We start from the raw sequence: 19,138 nt of genomic DNA, 5'->3' as shown, positions 1-19,138 counted from the left end.
TTCTTTTGGACGGGGACCGCTGTGGGCAGCCGGGAAATGGCATGCCGACACCCACCTGCTCCTTCGCCCGGGGGGCATGAGCGCTCTCTCAGGATGTTCCAACGCCCCAGGGCACGCCGTGCGGGAAAAGCACGCCTTTGAGCGTGCCACTGCCCTACCAAAACTACCTGTAAAGCAAACGGCTGTTTTAGCTGGAGATTGTATTGCATGGTTTGGACGCAGTGCAAAATCTTCACTCTGTTTCACTATCCTCCGCATACATGTTTATTTATTTATCCGGGAAACTCCCACTGATAAATCTATTTTTCAACGGAGCCCTGCGTTTATAAGAGACGCATAGTATATAGTAATGGAAGGGGAGGGTGTTCATATACAAATACTGTACCCAAACACACAATCATGGTCTACATGCAGTCTTCACTTCCAGTTTTCCTTGTAACACTGGAGCAGCTTGGTCTGTTCCTGCTGTCTATCTGGCTACATGCAGGAATGGGTTGTATTTGAAAAACACCTCATTTAAAATATGAATGCACTCAAAGTGAATGCTCTTCAGTGTAATTACTTGGCTAATCATTTTGAATTCATTTCAGTTTGGAAAGCATGTAATGCATTATGGTGAGTGAATGTAAAAATGGTGTTATTTGTTTGTCCTGTTTTTCTCCAGCTGGATAACCTAGACGAGCAGGCCGCTCAGATCAGGAGAGAGCTGGATGGACGACTGCAAATGGCTGACCAGATTGCGAGGGTAAGCGTGTGATACGTCACATCTAGTCCTCCGGAATGCACTGCGAGAGTACATGACCAGATCTGATCAACTGCACATTTACATAGGACAACACGGAGAGAGAGAAACAGAGAGAGAGAGAGAGAGGGAGAGAACCAGAAGTTTCTTAAGTGTTGGGTGTTGGGTGCCTACCTTAACATATGTATGCATCCCTGATTTTCTCGGTCCTCTCTGTTTCAACTGCAATAACCATCATGCCAGAAAAAATAGGAAAAAAGCAAAGCCAATCAGAGGATCATCACTCTCAAGTCTCTGTAAAATCCCTTGTCCTGTCACATTCGCTAGCTAGCTACCTCAGCTAGCTAACATTAGCTGACTAGCAATAATACAAATGGGCTAATCAGCTAGCAACTAAAGAAAATGTAGATAGAAAACTTGTGAATACATATGTGACAGCAAGTTTTCTATCTACATTTTCTTTAGTTGCTCAAAAAGTCACGCATTTCACGTGACTTTTTGAGCAACTTTTTTTTTTTAAATAATTGAACATGCCCCAAACTTTGAACCCCAAACGCTGTTGTATTGCAGTGCACTTTGCTTTAGCTCATTGGTGGCATTGGTGCATTTTTAAATCATTTGCTAATTTCCCATGTGGTCTCCATGACTGGAAAAATAGTCACATTTCCAGGTTATCCAGCACATAAAGCACCTAACCAGAGGGGGATAGAAGCTACCAGAAAGCCAGTTTTTCTAGATTACTAGATAACTAGCAATCAAGTTAACTCAATACCAAAGAGAGTAAAAAGTTAATTGAAGGTGTTTTTCATTTTTAGTTTGCAGACATTTAAAACTCTAAATTTCTTTCTGGTCCTGATATACATTGTGGATCAATCCCGGTGAGGCAATATCTTGTCCCTTGTTTATCTTTGATGCTTGATTTCTGATGGCTGACTTGAAGGAAGTAGCAACATGGGGAAAAGGGTATTGGGAGCTTAATGAAATATGTTCTGTGCCATATTTGGAAGAACACTTTTGACTCAACGGGCCAAAAATAAATAAAAAATCGGGGGCCACCTGAGTTTGAATGGGCATGGCGCCACTATGTTACATCAGGTCATATTCCAAGCCCCAGCAATAAAACTGTATTTGAGTGCTCTAAGTAAAGGGTTCCATAGCATTTTGGAGGCAATCTAGAGAGAGGTACAGGGTACAGAGATTGTGTACACTTAAAGAGGGCTTCACTCCATCTGGCTGGATGAGTCATGCTCTTATAAATCTGCCATGAAGGTCATTGGCCTGATGAGGGTTTGGTGCATTCAGCTGGACACTTTGCTTCAGTTGCTTTGCAAATATAAAAATATACTTGATGCTCCTGTGCAGCCTGTGTACTTTTTGATTTTATGAGTGTTGTGCATGAAATGTGCAAAGCAAGTTTGGTCAGGAAACTCTTGCTGCAGCCGACCATTCGTCAACCTCAGCAACTACATGTTCTCATACTCAACAAATCGCATACACACTACGTGTTCTCATACTCAACCAATCGCATACACAATAGGTGTTCTCATACTCAACCAATCACATGCACACATCACTAATCAAGCACCTTTTCAAACCAACAATCAGTCCTCTCCAGTGCTGATTTTTGATGATTGCTTGCTGCTGCTCACAGAATTACACTCAAAGTATTCTTCCTCTAACAAATCGCTGTTAACCAAAATGTATTAAAATGCCCTGTACTGCTGCCATGTGAATGAGAGCTAGGGTGGGCACTGAGAAGGTGAAACTGAGTAGTAAGTCAAGCCAGCAGGCGTGGTTCATTAGCTGCGACCGGCAGCTCTATAGCGCTGTCTGTCGGTCGGTCGGTCGGCTGACATTTGGCATGGACGTTGGTCATGACTGAAGGTACAACTGAGTAACTTTCAAGGCCGATTGACCAAGAAGGGGCGTGGCGATGGGCTTGGCCTATCACAAAAAGGCACAAAATCTCAAATGGATTCACAGATTTGCACAAGATTTTGTGGAGAGGTTGGTCATGAGCCACAGAAGAGGTCACGTGTTTGTGTGAGGGTGTGTGCGTGGATCCATGCACACATGGATGCATGTGCGTGTGCAGTCGCAGCTATTGCGGATTCACACTTGTTTAATGCAAGAGGACAGCCAGGGCCACTGGAGTGCAAGGGTTCAGGAGAAGGTGGGTTCAGAGGCTTCCTGACAAACCCGCAAGCCAGCTTCAGGAGGCACGGGGAGGCTCTAAGGCAAGGATTCACCTCGGAATGTGGCTTCGTTGTCAGTCTCTGTAGGAGAAACCACACAGGCAGATTTGTGTGAGGCGGGAGTCTAAGCAAGCTAACCAAAGAGTGAGCTCTGGCTGCTCTGAGGTTCTCCCTTGAGCGAGGCTGATGAGCGGCAGCTGGGACAGGTAATGAGAGACGGCTGGGCGGCCCTGATTGACTGATTTTTTGCCCCTGATTGATTGATTGCCGCCGCAACGATCTTGTTAGCTCGCTGCCGCGGTTGCTGTTCCGGGCGGTCCTGAACGGGCTGGGAGGTGGCGAGGCCAGAGATACAGGGAGAGGCAGAGTTTAGGTGTGCAGCGGTCCAACCCTTTAATAAAAGCTGAGAAGCTGCACTTTTACTACACGTGAGTTGTTTGATTACTGTAGTGAGGTTTGGTCAGGTTTATTCTGAACAAATTATGTTCAACAACCAATTATAATTCTGTATGTCTGCAGAGCACAACTTGGTGAAATAAAGTAGACATGACAATGGTTTGGAAAAAGCATATATATTTATTGGCTATGATACTGGATATATGAATATGCTAATTGAAAAAATTGCATATAATATTATATGATTCTTAATCAGAGGAAATGTTAATTCTGCGACAGCTAAATATAGAAGTTAATAGTACTACCATTTAATGAAGGTTAATTTGTGTTATTGCTTAGTGACACGCTGCTCTGTATTATGTGGCTAGTTTGTTTAATCAGTCTCCTGAAATTAAGTTTTAACAAAGTAAAACAACATGGTCATTTAATTTGCTATTCCAGACCAACACACGTATAGAAAAACAAAACACAACAACAAAGAGCAGTAAACTGACAAATCAGTTTTTATGCTATCCTATTTTTTGATGCCAATGTTAAAATGTGTTTTAATACTTAACAGCAAAAACATGGGAAGGCCAGTCCCAATTCTGTTATGTCAGCTTATCAGCTGGTCCAAGGTCCCAGCAGGTGTGTGAACTCCTTGAGAAACTTTCTTATTCGAAGTCAGGTTCGCGACAGGGTTCCAGTCAAGATGACCTGGATGCGCACAGGTCTCCATTTGGGTCCGGATGCAAGGGAGGTATTGGAGGAAAAGTCAGAAGATCAGATTGGAGGAAAAGTCACAGTACACTTTGTGGTATTAAGTGTTTTTATTGGAGTTCTATATTTTGACAATGACCTTAGTACCAAGGGAAGGCATGCTCAGACTTGTTATCTGCAAACTTCAATTCAAAGAGGACTGGCAGTTTTCATAAAAAAAAATGTTTCTGACTAATAACTGATAACACAGGCACAACATAATAAAAGTTATTGAATGTGAATCTGTCTTTAATGTGTCTTTATCTTCACATTCTTACATTTAACGTGAACATGTTTAACTAAAATTAATCTTGAAAATTACAGTGCTTTGGCTTTCTCAGATCTCTTGAATACAATTATTACAAAACAGGGATTGAACTTTCATACCCTTTCATACCCCCCCCCCTCCCCCCCCGAGTCCATGGTCGTTTTCTGGCTGCCCTTGTTCAGCGTTTCTTTGTGAAAGTGAAAATTGTTCATTTAACTGTCAAAACAAACAGAGTGATTTCTTGTGGCTCTCACTGGTCTTGGCTAGTATAGACATGCTTCGATTTGTGTCATGTGATGTTGTGCAGCGAGCAACCATTGGCAACAAAAAAGGAATCTGGGAAAAGAACTCAGTTTTACAGCGGTTCTACTTCAATATAGTGATACCACCCATTACCTTTTGTTGAAATATTATTAAACCTAGGCTTTTCAAAACAAGAAAAAACTGGGTGGCATATGACGTGTTTCATGGTAAGAAGTAATTCCCTGAGAAGCTTTTCAGAGAAATATGAAGGATGATGCACTGCAAAAACCAAAAATCTGTAATCTTAAGTATTTCTGTCTTATATTTAGACTTAAAATGTTATTTCTATTACTTTCCGTTACTTACATCTATTTTATTTCTAAATAAGGCAACAAGATTGCCATTGAGGTGAGACAATTTTATTAATTTCAAGATTTGCCGGTAAAGTAAGACAATTTGTCAAGCAAAAAGCTTAAAACAAGATAATTCTACTTGAGTGGAAAAAAAAAAAAGTGTTTAAGTCTTGTCATGAGACTTAAAATTTTAAGACATTTTTTGTCATGTGTCCTCAGTTTGCATGAAAGCTTTATCGCAGCTGAAATTGTGTTTTATGTCAGTGATGATATAAAATCATCAAATCTCCCTCTCCTGATGTCAAGGTTCACTGGTTCACTCATGTGAAGAATATCCCTAGGATGTCATTTAAACACGAAATGTGTCCATAAGACTGTTTCCCTTCTTCTGTATTTGTAAAAGGCAGGGAAGTTTCCAAAATTTGTGTCCAAAGAGATGGAAGCCATGTACATTGAGGAGCTGAAGTCCTCAGTCAACCTGCTCATGGCTAACTTGGAAAGCATGCCAGTGTCCAAAGGTGGGGAGTTCAAACTGCAGAAGCTGAAGAGAGGCCACAACACCTCCATCATCGACATGGGGCAGGAGGACGAAAACCAGCTCTCCAAGTCTGATGTGGTGCTCTCCTTCACTCTAGAGGTACATTGCAAACAACTTCCTGGTGTTTTTAGGGCTAGACTCATGCAATGAAATCTGCTAATGTGGAAATGGAGCTGAGGACTCATTTAGGAAAACCAGTGTCCATTACTCGTAAAGTGTCTGAGAGTATCACGGATCAGTTATCCTTTTTAGCTCATAGTAGGTATACTTGGGATATCGACAGGGATCCTAGCACTTCTACTGTGTACTATGAAAGGCTTGGTAAATATGGTACCATCCCTGCATGAGATGGTACCATAACAGTCTGGTTTCTACATTGGCTTTAACGGTTTATAAAATGCAGCTTATAAAAGTTCACCTATAAAACATGAATTTGGGCTTCTTTTTGTCTGAAGTCGCTTCAAAAAATCAGAAGTCGAAGGTTGTGGTTTTTGGTTGTTTTTTTCATTGTATCGAGATTGACTCATTTGGATCAATATTATGCCCATCCGTTATGATGATTCCAAAAGATCCAATATGCTCCACTGAATCACAATTTTCAGCAATGAGTATCATCTATGCACCCTAATTTTTTTATTTTTTTTAGGTTTGCATTCTGGTTTTATATAAATCATTAACTAAAAACCAAAGTACTCAGAGGATGAATGTACCCCAGAAGAGGACAATGTTCCCCAATGAACTATTTTCCCTTTCTGAATTTTCAGACTTAATTTTTCCCCTTGTCCCTGCACTTGATTATACTGCACTATTTTCATGCTGATTGTTGAGAATGCAAGACAGTAGATTTGAGACTTTAGAAACACTGGTAGTTTTCAATGGCTTTGACACTAGAGGGAGATTGTATTACTTCCTCTGTTGTTTCTCCAAGGTTGTGATCATGGAGGTGCAAGGGCTGAAGTCTTTGGCCCCCAATCGTATCGTTTACTGTACCATGGAAGTGGAAGGTGGGGAGAAGCTCCAGACTGACCAGGCTGAGGCCTCAAAACCAACGTAAGTGTTTTACTTTATTAGGCAAAGGGTGTCCAATAGAGCTGGGACCACTTTTCAATTTATCAATAATAACTGATAACACTGTGAAATCAGCTAAGATAACTTACTTTTTTTTTTCTTGCATAACATTCTGCACACTGATAACTTGCCCAAACACTTGTTGACAGAATGCGGTTCTGTAACAATCACCACAGATGCATGGACATAGCAATGTCTAGAATATCTGTCCCTTCTGAAAGAGTGTTCAGTAAGACAGGACAGATTGTAAACAATTTTGGGTCCTTTCTGAAACCAAAGTATGTAGATGCTACTCTCTTTCTGACCAAAACAAAGATGCTATTCATGGATATGATAGTGTCCGTGGAATTTATGTATGATTGTAAACACAATAAGAAGTTATGATAGGCATGAAACTACTCCAGGAAAAATGAAGCTGTTTGGTTTCTCCTCCAGTCAGTAACAAGTTATATCATTTTCTTGAAATAACACAGTTTTGATTGCGGTGGTTTTCACCGCATTGAAAATAACGTTCTGTGACTTGAGCTTTGACTGAACCCTGACTGACTATAATTAAAATTATATGGCTCAGCCTCTCACCACCATCCAACTCTGAATGCCTGAACAGAACATGGCTTCCATCTCAGCTAATTATAATGACTTAGAAAACAGCTGATTGCTTGGTTCAACGAAATTTAGTTTGTTTACACAATGAGGAATTGTTAAAAATCAATACCATGAGGCTGTCCATTCTGCAGACCAATCACAAAGCAATGAATCTCAGCTAGTAAAGTCGAAGCTGCATCTGAAGTAAATATATGTGTATTCTAATATTCTAAAACAGATTTACATGGTGATAGTTTTCATAATCCTGCTAGCTAGCTAGCAAGCAATAGAATAGCCATTGCCCCTTGCTTTTGAATGCAAGCTTGTCAAGTGCTTTTAGAGCTAGAGCAGCCTATGTAATCTTGTCTAAATAACACACTTAAATCGGCACATGGGGATACATCAGACAAAGAAAAACGACAATTGCAACTGAATTTTTTGTCTGAAAAAATTATTGATGTATTTTGACCTTATTGTTATCATTGTTTAATCCATATTGCAACTCTTTTGCATTAGATGGAACCAATGTTGATATTCTGCCACAAAAGAGTACACCATCTCTGCTACTTAGCTAATTAATATTAGTAATTGGAATGGTAATGTACAGAAGTCTAAAAAATGTAATGTTGGCTAACTGTCACATTTAAAAAACTGGCGGCAATATAGGCCTTTCTCTTATTGACCTCCCCCACAGACCAGCATTGTCTGATCTGTGACATTGTGCCCACACAACATTCATGTAGTTTGTCTGGCTATACGTAGGCAACAAGATATATAAGTAGGCTTATAGCATGCACTCTCTCTCTCACACACACACACACACACACACCAATAAACACACCCACGGCAGGGCCTCACCATGCAGTTGTTGGTGCGTTCCTGTAACCTGCGGAGTCTCAGTGGGTTGTGTAATTCCCTGAAAAAAATCCACTGGGGGGAGCCGCAGTCTGCGGCTGATCATCCGCACGGCAGCAACTCTTTCACGGGATTAGAAAGCACACCACAGGAGGCCAGCATTGATCCCCCCCTTTAACGTGAGCACCAAGCGGCATCTACGGATATAAGCAGCTCTGGCTGGGTAGGCCTTCTTTATTTGGGAGATAAACAGCCCAGGAAGTGTCCAGACCTAGTTTAGATGACGAATGTTTTTGGCAGAAGGAGTTTTCGTTTTCCATCGTTCGGCTCAGTGACTGATGTTTTCAGTGTGGTTGGGATTCTTTTTATTTGAATATGCGGCTTTTTGATTGGTTTTTGTTTTTGTTTTAGTTTGGTTTTTCAGGTATTGTATGCGCATAATCTTGTACATCAAACTGCTGTTGGTTGCTCAAGGTGTGGCTCCTGACCTGGACCACAAGAAGGTCTCTTTATTTTCCACATTAGACAATGGCAGTCGCACCTTGTGGGAATGCGAGAACAGAACGCAGCGGCCTTATCACCTTGAAATTGAAATGAGACGTTCTGCCAGCAGCGCAGGTCACCAGAGCCGTGACGACAGCTGCTCGTGCCGGTGCTATTTTAAGGAACGTCCCTGACTGCTGTGAGCTCAACTGCCATTTTTAATCAAGACAGAGGAGCTCCAGGATTTGTGCACACGGACATAGCCAGACAGATTATAGTGGGCATTTTAATGGGGACTACATGAACGATACATAATTGCCCTGATCAGTAATGCACTTTCAGACCACTGTACACTGATGATCACTGTACATAGGTCAGTGTACAATGATGGGCACTGTACAATGGGTACTATGCACAAATGTAGACTGTACAATGGGTACTATGCACAAATCACCAACAGAACTTTCATACAATTAAACATTTAGAAATGAATTACCCTTTTCTACAAAGGTGAACAACTAATTAATCTATTTCTTGTTTTCTGTCCACAATGGGAATTCAGAAATGGTGGGGATCTGAATTATTGTAACATAGATGCAATTTTAAAAAAACTATAATTTCATCTTAAATCCCATCTTGCACTAAAAAAGGGCAATTTTTCCCTGGTTTGCACGACTCTTAGATACAACCTTATAACTTTGTGCTAACACACAGCAGGCATGGCAGTATTTGAAAGGCACATGTGTACCATCAAGACAAGTGTGAAAGACTATTAAATATGTGAGGAAGTGTTCATGGTGCACGCATAATATTCATAAAAATGGACAAAAACAAGAAGTGCCTTATAATTTACTTGCTCTACTGTTTATTTAACAAAGTCCACATCAGTTAGTGGGAAAATGGTGGCACATAGTTAATCTCCAACATACAAGTGTTTCCAAGAAAAGACTCATTTTTACCTTGAAAATTCACTTTTGTCGATCTCTTCAACAACTTGACCAGAGTGACAAACCATTTTCTTTGAGTATACCCGCCACAGTTTATATCCTGTATTTTACAAGATGTTAGTTTCAAAAGGATGGCTCAGGCTTTTATTTTGATGACTTGAATGGTTTTTCTGGCCAGAGACAAGTCTATTTATTGAAGGCACCAAGTATGAATTTACAGCATGTTTGTCGGCTATGTTTTAATGAATTGTGGATTTTTGCTGTGTTCCCATTCTATGGATGGTACCGCCCATACCACTAGGGGGCCAGGGATATAAGGCAGGTACTTAGTTTGAATATGTCATGAAGAAATGCTGAAGAGCATTCTCCTGGTGATAACTCCGTAGGTCCATAGGGCAGCTGACTCTGAAGCCATGTGAGTCCCCCTGTACAGTTCGATCCCCCACCATGGTACAGTCTGAGCTGTGATTTCATCTCTATCTGAAACCCTCTGTGCTTTTTCACCAACTGAATAAAGCACAACATATGATAGGAAGACAAACGACTCTTTTCAATAAAAAAGAGTATTAATATCAATTTTTTAAAGAAAATATTATATGCAAACCTAGATGCCTCAAGCTCTCAATGTTTGAATAATGTAGCACAGAATTACCTACAGTAAATTCGCACAGTCAGTATTTTTCAGGAAACCTTCCAGTGAAGTATAAATGTGTTTAGCTGGGTGTACTTAGTTGGGTGTGTATATCTGGGTGTGTATGGCTTTGTGTGTTTAGCCGTGTGCATATGGCTGAGTATGTTTAGCTGGGTGTGTTTAGCCGGGTGCATATGCTTGTGTCCTAGGGTGAGTTTCCTCTCTGCGAGATGGGAAACCAATTTGAGGGCTGTGTGTGATTGCAGTGAACCTGCTATGTTTCTTACTGATTGTTCCTGTCTGTTCAAACCTTGCCCAGTCCACACATTACAAACACAGTTACATTGAATTTTTTTCTAAAGCTGTTAGGTGTATTTCAAGGAAGGAATGTTCTATGAATGTTAAGAAAAACAAAACAGTCCATACATATATGTATGAGAACCAGAAACTATTTTTTCTCTTCAGAAATACAATAAGGATATGAATAATCTTCAAACTTGCTTTCTGTTTTCCTTGAAAAAGGTGAACTTAGGAAATTAGAGATCTAACTGAGCTAGAGAATGTGCATTTTTTTATTGATCTGTTACATAATACAGCTGATGCTGATCTGATATAATTGAGATTTCATTCCATGCCCTCCTGTCATGTGCAACAGGAAACAGACAAACAGCAAGATTACAAGCTCCGCTGTTAGTTTTGGTTCATGATTATCTTCATGGTGAGGACATACTGAGAAGGTGTCATTGCTTAATTTCATGAAAACAGGAACCATGGCTAAAAATGAAGGTGACAAATCAAAAGAGCACCCTTCTACCAAATGCTATGGAATGAAAAAAAAAATGAATAAAATAAACATACTGCTAGATTCTATAAACTCCCTCATTGTTATGTTTCTCACCTTCTCATTCTGCAGCTTTTTATAGCATTTAAAGCATCTGGATTAAGTTTTCCTGTTTCTGCAAGGACACACATAAACCAGGAAATTCTCCACACTGCCATCTAGCGGTGTACTTTTGTATGGTGCCTTCTCACAAAATAAATGCTGGATTTGTTCAAATATACCAAATAATAGGGACACAGGGAATAGTTAATCTGAAATTTAGATAATAATTTTGTGTATAATTGCGGGAGCTAGCCAGTATTTTCAGAAAGGTTCACTCCACCTTCTTTTCTTTGCGGCCGCAGACATATGTATTTTTTGAGTGTAAATGCATCAAGTTCAATATAATGCAGCACGGGGGAAATCAAATGAAAAACTATTTTTGAAGATATAAAGGAAATTGCATATGTTAAATAGTACAGGTAAAGATAAATTGTTAAGCAATGATGATTCCTCAATGGGCAACATTAAGAGAGCAGCTTCCTTTGCTTGATAAACAACGAAACAGCTACCCAGGAGCTTTTTTTCAGCTCCATGGAAACACAATTAAGGTAAAATAAGACTGCCTTATAACTGACTAGCTAGGTTAATTTTTTACTGTAGATAATATTGCAAATAATGGTGCATTTACACTGTGGTTGTCCTTTCAGGTGTAAAATATTGTGGCAGCTTAGTTGGCATGGCGGTTGCTGAGCCAGACTACGGGATGTTGAGGGCCACCTGTGTCCTTGCGACCCTTGTGTTTTTTGCTGCAGAGCAGCGGTGTGAACGAGGTTAATGGTAATTGAGTTAATTGGGGGGTGAGGAATTGAGAAAGCATTCCTGGATGTGTGCGCGCTGGGCCTTTTCCTGGAATTTAAGTCATCTGGGAAAAAGATGGAGTTGGCTCATTATCTCATGGCATTAAAATGCTCATCCTCTGCCCTACTTCTTTGGATTGGTGTGCAGTAGTGCCAGGTGTTCACCTTCCTGCTACTTTTGATGCACAGATATATGTCCTGTGGGTCAGGAATATGAGGATTTAAGCTTAAGAATAACATTAAGAATAAAAACAACTTCTTGTTCTAGTCTTTTCCCAAGGGAAATTTCAGTAGACGAACATTAAGATAAATGTTGCATAAATACAGATGAAAAGCCCTCTAACTAAACATTAAACATTAAACAGTAGCAAGAACATTCAAAAGGTAAAACCGGGTAGTGTAATAAATGTTTAAATTTTTAGCAGCAGCTATTCTACATTACCCTAGGGATTATTCTGCTGCATGTGAGTTACTTTGCTGGCATAATTACTATCACTACCTGACCCAGCTCATGTGAAGGAATTTTCTCTAAGGCCACGTGATACCCATCAAACATGCATGGGAGTATATGTATCATAACAAAGACTTGTAAGATTGAGAATAAACTATTTCCTAAAAGCCATACATGTTTGGTTAGAACCAAATCCAAGATTTAATAGAAAGAAGTTCCCAGATTCTGTGTGGAGTTTGCATGTTCTCCCCATGTCCGCATGTACTCCAGTTTCCTCCCTCAGTCCAAAGACATGCCTATTAGGCTAACTGGAGACTCTAACTTGCCCATAGCTATGAGTGTGTGAGTGAATGGTGTGTGTGCCCTGAGATGGATTGGCGAGCTTCTTGAACAAAACCCCAAACTGTCACTTTAACCCTGAAAAAGAAACAATTATGAGCTTTTTTTATTTTTACAAAACATATACATATAATCGGTTATATTTTTAACGTCCGTGTGTGCATGTTCATGATCTATGGAGCATATCAAGCTTCAATTAAATTGTATTTGTGGACCACTTTTTACAAAGCACATTGTCACAAAGCAGCTTTACAGAGATCCAGGCCTGAACCCCCAATATGCCAGTTTATTCCCTGCACACCTAGGGCATAAACTGGCATAATCATCACCATTGTGAATTTACATGTCTCAGAGGCCTTTACATTGACCACGTCTCCAATGATCTGAAGTCTAAAGTCCTTAGCTACTTTTAGACTGCAGGTCTTAATGATAAAAAATAAAAATAAATAAATAAATAATAAAAACTGAAAAGCAAATCAGTGGTTGTGTGTTGTGTGACAGACAAGGTCAAATGTGACAGACATTTTTTTACATTTCCTCTTTTATGAATCATTTGTTTTGTTCAGTCAGGCATTGAAGCAGGTGTGGAGGCAAAGGTCAGCATTTAAGCTAATGTGTGAGCAAGTGCTTCCTTAATGAACCATTTTCTGCAAAGCCAAATGTTTGTGAAAAATGTAATATGGAATGACCTTATTTCCCTGCCTTCTGTCTTGACAAGGTTTGTTCATTATCTGTGATATACTTTAGCCATGCACCCAACCCCAGGTTGTCTTGTAACCTTGATGAGCAGCTGTCCTATATCTTTAGGTGTACATTTTTTTACATATTTTTATGGCCTCTCTGATAAAACAGATATTGAGACCAAAATCCTTATTATCAAACAAATTACCAGATGATGTCTCTGACACCCATTCACACACACATACACACACACATGCACAAACACACAAACGCACATGCATTTACGCACATGTATACACAGCCATATAATGTATTTACATTAAACGCAAGTAAATAATTTATGGCAATTACTGTTCGGTTGTGGTTGTTTGAATATAGAAAAAAATGTAATTTAATTTAATTTCTGTATTTAAAGTCGAAGCAAAGCCATATTGTGGTCACATTGGACATTCAGGTAAAGGTGCCAGAAGCCATACAACTCTGCTCATCTGACCAGAGGTGGAAAATCCAGTTTCAGGAAGTGAAAGTCCTCCCCAGCAGTCCTACCCAATCACCTGTATTTGCTAATTTGCACAATACTCCAGCCACGAGAACCAATTAGTGAAATCAGCTGAGTTCATGGGTGGAAGAATCACATGGCCTGACCCTTGGACTCCCCACCTCTGCATCTGACTGCTGAGGCTAATCAGCAATGGACTTGGTTAGTCACCGGCACTACATCAGACCTCCTTATCATCCCACCTGTGGCATTGCTTACCCACTATTTCTGCTGCTCAACAGTGCAAAAGATCATTGATTTCTTAGTTGACCTGCCCGGTTTTATGAAGGTCTATGAAATTACCCTAAATGAGAAAGCTTGCATACTGCATAGAGCTGTGAGCTAATATAGTGGGCTGCCGCTTAGAGAGTGAAAGGTGCACACACAATCACAGATGAATATTCAGAGGATTTCAAGATTTCGTTCTCTAGATATCAAGCTGACTTGCTGTATTCCCCCAAAGTCTGCTTATTTCCTGCTCATCCAAATATTACAGCACGCCTGCCCGGAGTGTTTGTCCAGTTAGTAGTCTCAGAACCCAGGTGTTCAGGTCTTGAGAGATCTCCAGTGCCTCCTCCCACCATCCAAGTGCTTCCCTCTGTCTCATAGCTGATGCATAAATCTTATGGCCTTCTTCTAAGATTTGCCGTCACTGTGTTCATGTGGTTGGGTAGAAAAATGGGTGGGCTAATTGCTCTAAACTGCACTGTTTTCTCCAGACTTATAGCAGAGAGGCATACATATAGCATAATAAGCTACCCTGTGAGATTTCTTTTTTGTCTCTGGGATGAATGGCTACAGATGTCAAAGATATTATGGAGTTCTTCATAAATCCTGCCATTGCCTGTTTTCCTCAATATCATTTGCACAGACAAGGCAACATTAAATGTTCACCTCTGTCTGAAATGATCATTTATTCCTTGCAGGATGCAAACAATCTCAAGTAGATGAAACAAATGGCCAAGGGGTGAAGAGACAACATAGACAAAATTAATATAGTCCTGTACCATTGACAGAAAGACTAGGCGCCAGGCGAAATCACAAGAAATCACAAGTGTACCACAAGAAAAATACAAAAGCTCTACAAGAAAAATGCAGAAGCTCTTGAAAAAGTACAAAGAGTTCAAACTAAACTGGTTTCTGGAATGTAATGTAAAAATGACAAGGGGAGATGTAAGGACACTTACGCGCAGGTATAGTAACAACGACTCAGATTTATCTCAAGCTGGGTTCTGTTAGTAGAAGTAGGGGGCATATGTGGAAATTAGATATAGCTAAATTTCATAAATTCATGGGAGGCAGAGACCTGTGGGGTGTTGATGTCCATGCTTGAGGCATTGCTGGATACTCTGTAATATCTTTATAGGTAAATGACAAGATTAGTCAGGCTCAATAACCTGCTCTATACATTTTTTAACATTTTTATGCTATCATTTTCTGTATAGCAAATGGCAAGTTTGTAGTTACTGCCGCACTTTCAAATTGGCTCGCGGCGTGTAGTCTTTGAGAAGAGAGTGAGATAATTGGAATATTATGTGTTCTAGTCTGTTAAAGCTTCTCATCACAAGAGACATACCTGGCAACCACTTCCCCCAAGGGCTGGGTGTGTTGCTAGCTCTCATTCTGAACAAATCCCTTGGGTGAACAAAACACATTGTGGTATTTATTATTATTGTGTATACCTAGAATATTCTAGTCTTTTTATTTTCAAAGACATTCTTCAAGTACAGTTGGGAAAATAACTGATCCAGTTAAAGATTCAATTTGAAAGCTGTTCTCCCTCAAGGATGGCAGCCTTGCCAACCTTGCTGTGTTGCAGGGATACACAGCTTTGGTGCTCTGGGATCCCAGCGTTCGGGCCTGGCTCATCTCATTCGCCATTACTGCCCTCTGCAGGTCTGAGAGAATTATAACAGCTAGGATACATGCTGGCCCAAGGTCCTCAACTAGAGATGAGCTAACCTGTTCTATGTTGTCCCGAATTGTGTGTCTTTGACTTTGTGCATATATGTGTCTCTCTCTCTTTCTCTCCCTCTCTCTCTCCTCCTCTCTCTCATTCTCTCTGTACCCTCCCCATCTCTTGCTCTCTCCCCCCTCTGTGCTCTCCCCATTTCCCTCTCTGGACACAGAGTGCAACATGATGCAACATCAGCTGCATTTCATGGCAAACTCCCAGAGCTGTCAGTGTAAACCAATGGGATTAGCTGCTAACAGCCTGTCAGAAACTGCCTGCAGCTCACCCACGAACAAAACCGGCTCAGATGTGCGTTCTTTCCACCGGCCTTTCGGGCAGAAATAAGGCTTTTGTTCCTCATTTCTAAAAATGAAGCTGTTACAAGAACATCCAGTCAGTTACAGTGCATACTTTATAGTGCTTCTCTTTAGGCGTGAAATCAATGGCTACCAGGAATCTACTAAAATAATGGAAAAAAAAAAAAAAAAATTATTGCACTAGAAAAGTAACATTTGTATTATTTGTTAATGTATTTACGGACAGAAATTGGATTTGTTTTTGTTTTGTTTTCATGAGCCTGTTATGTCAATAATTTTAAATTGTTTAGAAGATTGAAAAATTAAGAAGTTTTATATATCTGTGTGCCAGCACACCCACTCTAAAGCATCTTAAAAGGGAGGTTACAATTGCTGTTACTTGTTTCCAGTATTCATATTTTTTTCTTAGCTTTACTCAGTGTTATAGTTCAATTATCGATTTGGTTCAAATTGCCACCTACAATTGGAGCCCCACCCACCTGAAATCATAATTAACTGACCAATGGTTTATTGGGCTGGTGGACCATGGCGTTTTATAGAGACAGAATGGAAACAGAGATGGTTCTTATTTAATTTCATATGATCCATGTTATCTATGCTGGATATTGAAGTTAAATGAATGTTAAACCCTGCCTTACCTGGCATTTAAAACACACTTTAACTCTCTACTCATAAATCATTCTCATGAAGGTTTTATGCACTATTCACATATATTAAGTCTTCACATCTGATATCATTTCCTATCGGATATTTCTCCAGTGGTCGATCTTGACTTTAGTCTTACACAGTGTACAGGATATGAGCAGTGCATATCACTTCATTGATATCTGCTTACAATTACTAAAGTCACTTCATATAAGACATATCTAGCAGTACAATCTGTATGAAATGTGATCATCTTTGTTATTGCCTGAATGAAATCAAATGTTTTTTGAATACAGAGTCTAATACAAGTTTATCCAAACCTTTTATTTATGTTGTTGACACCATATGGCAGTTGGAAATCATTGCAAGATGCTCTACAGGTTTTTCTAATTTATTTACCATGCCTCCAAAAGCAATTATAAGAATGAATGCAATCAGATGGTAAATTTACGTATGTGTGTGTGTGTGTGTGTGTGTGTGTGTCAGTGTGTACCCCATCCCTACAACATTTTAGTTCAGTTTTGGTGGAATGGTAATGAGCATACAGGTCTTCTGAGACCACACTGCTGCTGCTTCTCACTCTGCAGTCCACCAGCTGGGCTGTGCAGTAGGTGCTCTGGATGAATGTGCTTTTTGCACTGTTGGTGCAGGCCTGACTGCAGCTGCCAGGTCAGGCCAGAGGAGGGTTGAGACCCTAGTGTATATCTAGCAGGGCCAACCCTAAGATACAAGCAGAACGAGACCAAATTTTTGTGGTCATAGTAATGCCTAGATGACTGTGGTCATCTGCAAGCTTGTATAATGGAAGAGGCATTGTGGAAACATTGCTCATTACATTGCTCATTACCTTGCTTCACAGTACTGCACCTAACGACAAGTCTCAAATGGAGTTGTGGGCATGTGTGTGCCGTGTGTGTGTGTGTGTGTGTGTGTATGCGTGTGGGTGTGGGTGTACGCACGTTTTTATATACTCAGGCAACTTGTGCATGGCTTACCTCACAGCTGAAACCCCAAAGGTTGGTTGCTGTACCATGATTGGTTCTGATCAATTATTCTGGGTGGCGGTGTAGTATAATAGTTTAGAAACTGGCCTTGTAGCCTAAGCAACACTGCTGTTGAGCTGTAGAACTTTATCTGCATTGCTTCGGTATGTGTCCAACTGTGTAAATGAACACCGTGTGTAAAAAAGTTGGATAAGAGAGCTTGTGAAATGCCCACAATGTAAAAATGTAATGTACTCAGTTGTATGTTTTTATCTTGCAGCTGGGGGACTCAAGGAGACTTCACCACAACACATCCTCTTCCGGCTGTCAAAGTGAAGCTCTTCACAGAGAGCACGGGGGTGCTGGCACTTGAAGACAAGGAGCTTGGCAGAGTATGATCCTTTCTTCCTTCCTTATTCTCATTCACTATTTCTCCCCGTCCCTCTCCTTTTCTCTCTCCCTCAGTCCTGAACTCTCTCACCTCCCTTTCTTCTTCACCCACTGTCCATCTCGTCATCTTTCCTACCTACCACTCTAACTCTGCTATTATTTAAGCTATCTGCTAATTGTCAGAATCACTCTGTCCTTATTTAATCTCCTTGCTAATGTTCAGAATCACTCTGTCCTCATTTAAACTCCATGCTAATGAACAGATTCACTCTGTCCTTATTTAAACTCCTTGCTACTGGTCAGATTCCTTCTGCCCTCATTTCAACTCCCTAGCTAATGGTCATGTTTACTGTGTCCTCATTTAAACTCCATGCCATTGGTCAGATTCACGCTGTCCTCATTTATACTCTCTGCCATTGGTCAGATTCACTCTGTCCTCATTTAAACACCTTGCTAATGGTCAGATTCACTGTGTCCTCATTTAAATTCCCTAGTTAACGGTCCAGTACACTCTGCCCTTGTTTAAATTGCATCCTGACCGTAAGGGTTCCCTGGCTAAACTGTCTGCTGACTGTGGTGGACTTTTGCAGCAGTTCATCCTGTTCAGTTTATTAAGGTCAGCGATCTGAAGCTGGTCCCGGAGTGCCACAGTGTCTGCGGGTGTCCATTGTTACTCACCACTCTTAATTCAGCCATTTTCAATCTAAAGGTTTTTGAGTCTGAGTAAATTTTAAGGTAAAAATCAAAGCAAGCAAATTTCAGAATCTTGCTGTAGCTAATGCTTATATTGCAATTGGATTGACCACAAGCCAAAATAAAAACAAGTTGAATGTATGAATTAATTTTATTATATTCTCCCGTGAATGATAGCATAAAAACTGCCGTTTTGGTATAACAATCTAAACGTGAGACATTAGCGACACTGAAATTAGCCGACATGCAGGAACCTGTCTTTTACCTATCTTACGGCCATCGCTGACCATGGAAAGGATGATCGTTTCGCCGTTTCCCATGTTAATGCAGCAGATAAATTTCCCGGTGAAGGCGTAGATGCTGTGAAAGCTGTTAGGCGTCACCTTGTTGCATTGACCTTGACTGTGACAGGGCCCTTTAATCTT

At 40.4% G+C, this 19,138-nt stretch overlaps 1 protein-coding gene across 20 annotated transcripts in view; it reads left to right on the top strand.

Annotated features, from left to right (window-relative positions):
- LOC118207834 (calcium-dependent secretion activator 1-like) overlaps positions 1 to 19,138 on the top strand; it is a 114,568-nt gene that overhangs the window by 46,557 nt on the left and 48,873 nt on the right. For all 20 annotated transcript variants that reach the window (XM_035381925.1, XM_035381924.1, XM_035381939.1 and 17 more), the window contains 4 exons: positions 665 to 745; positions 5,339 to 5,572; positions 6,402 to 6,523; positions 17,911 to 18,022. In XM_035381925.1, the coding sequence (XP_035237816.1) occupies positions 665 to 745; positions 5,339 to 5,572; positions 6,402 to 6,523; positions 17,911 to 18,022 (549 nt within the window). The remainder of the gene's footprint in view (positions 1 to 664; positions 746 to 5,338; positions 5,573 to 6,401; positions 6,524 to 17,910; positions 18,023 to 19,138) is intronic.

This window comes from Anguilla anguilla, chromosome 11 (assembly GCF_013347855.1).
Source record: "Anguilla anguilla isolate fAngAng1 chromosome 11, fAngAng1.pri, whole genome shotgun sequence".
NCBI classification, from domain to species: Eukaryota; Metazoa; Chordata; class Actinopteri; order Anguilliformes; family Anguillidae; genus Anguilla; species Anguilla anguilla.
Note: the sequence above shows the minus strand (reverse complement) of the source record. Positions and strands in the feature narration are given on the sequence as shown.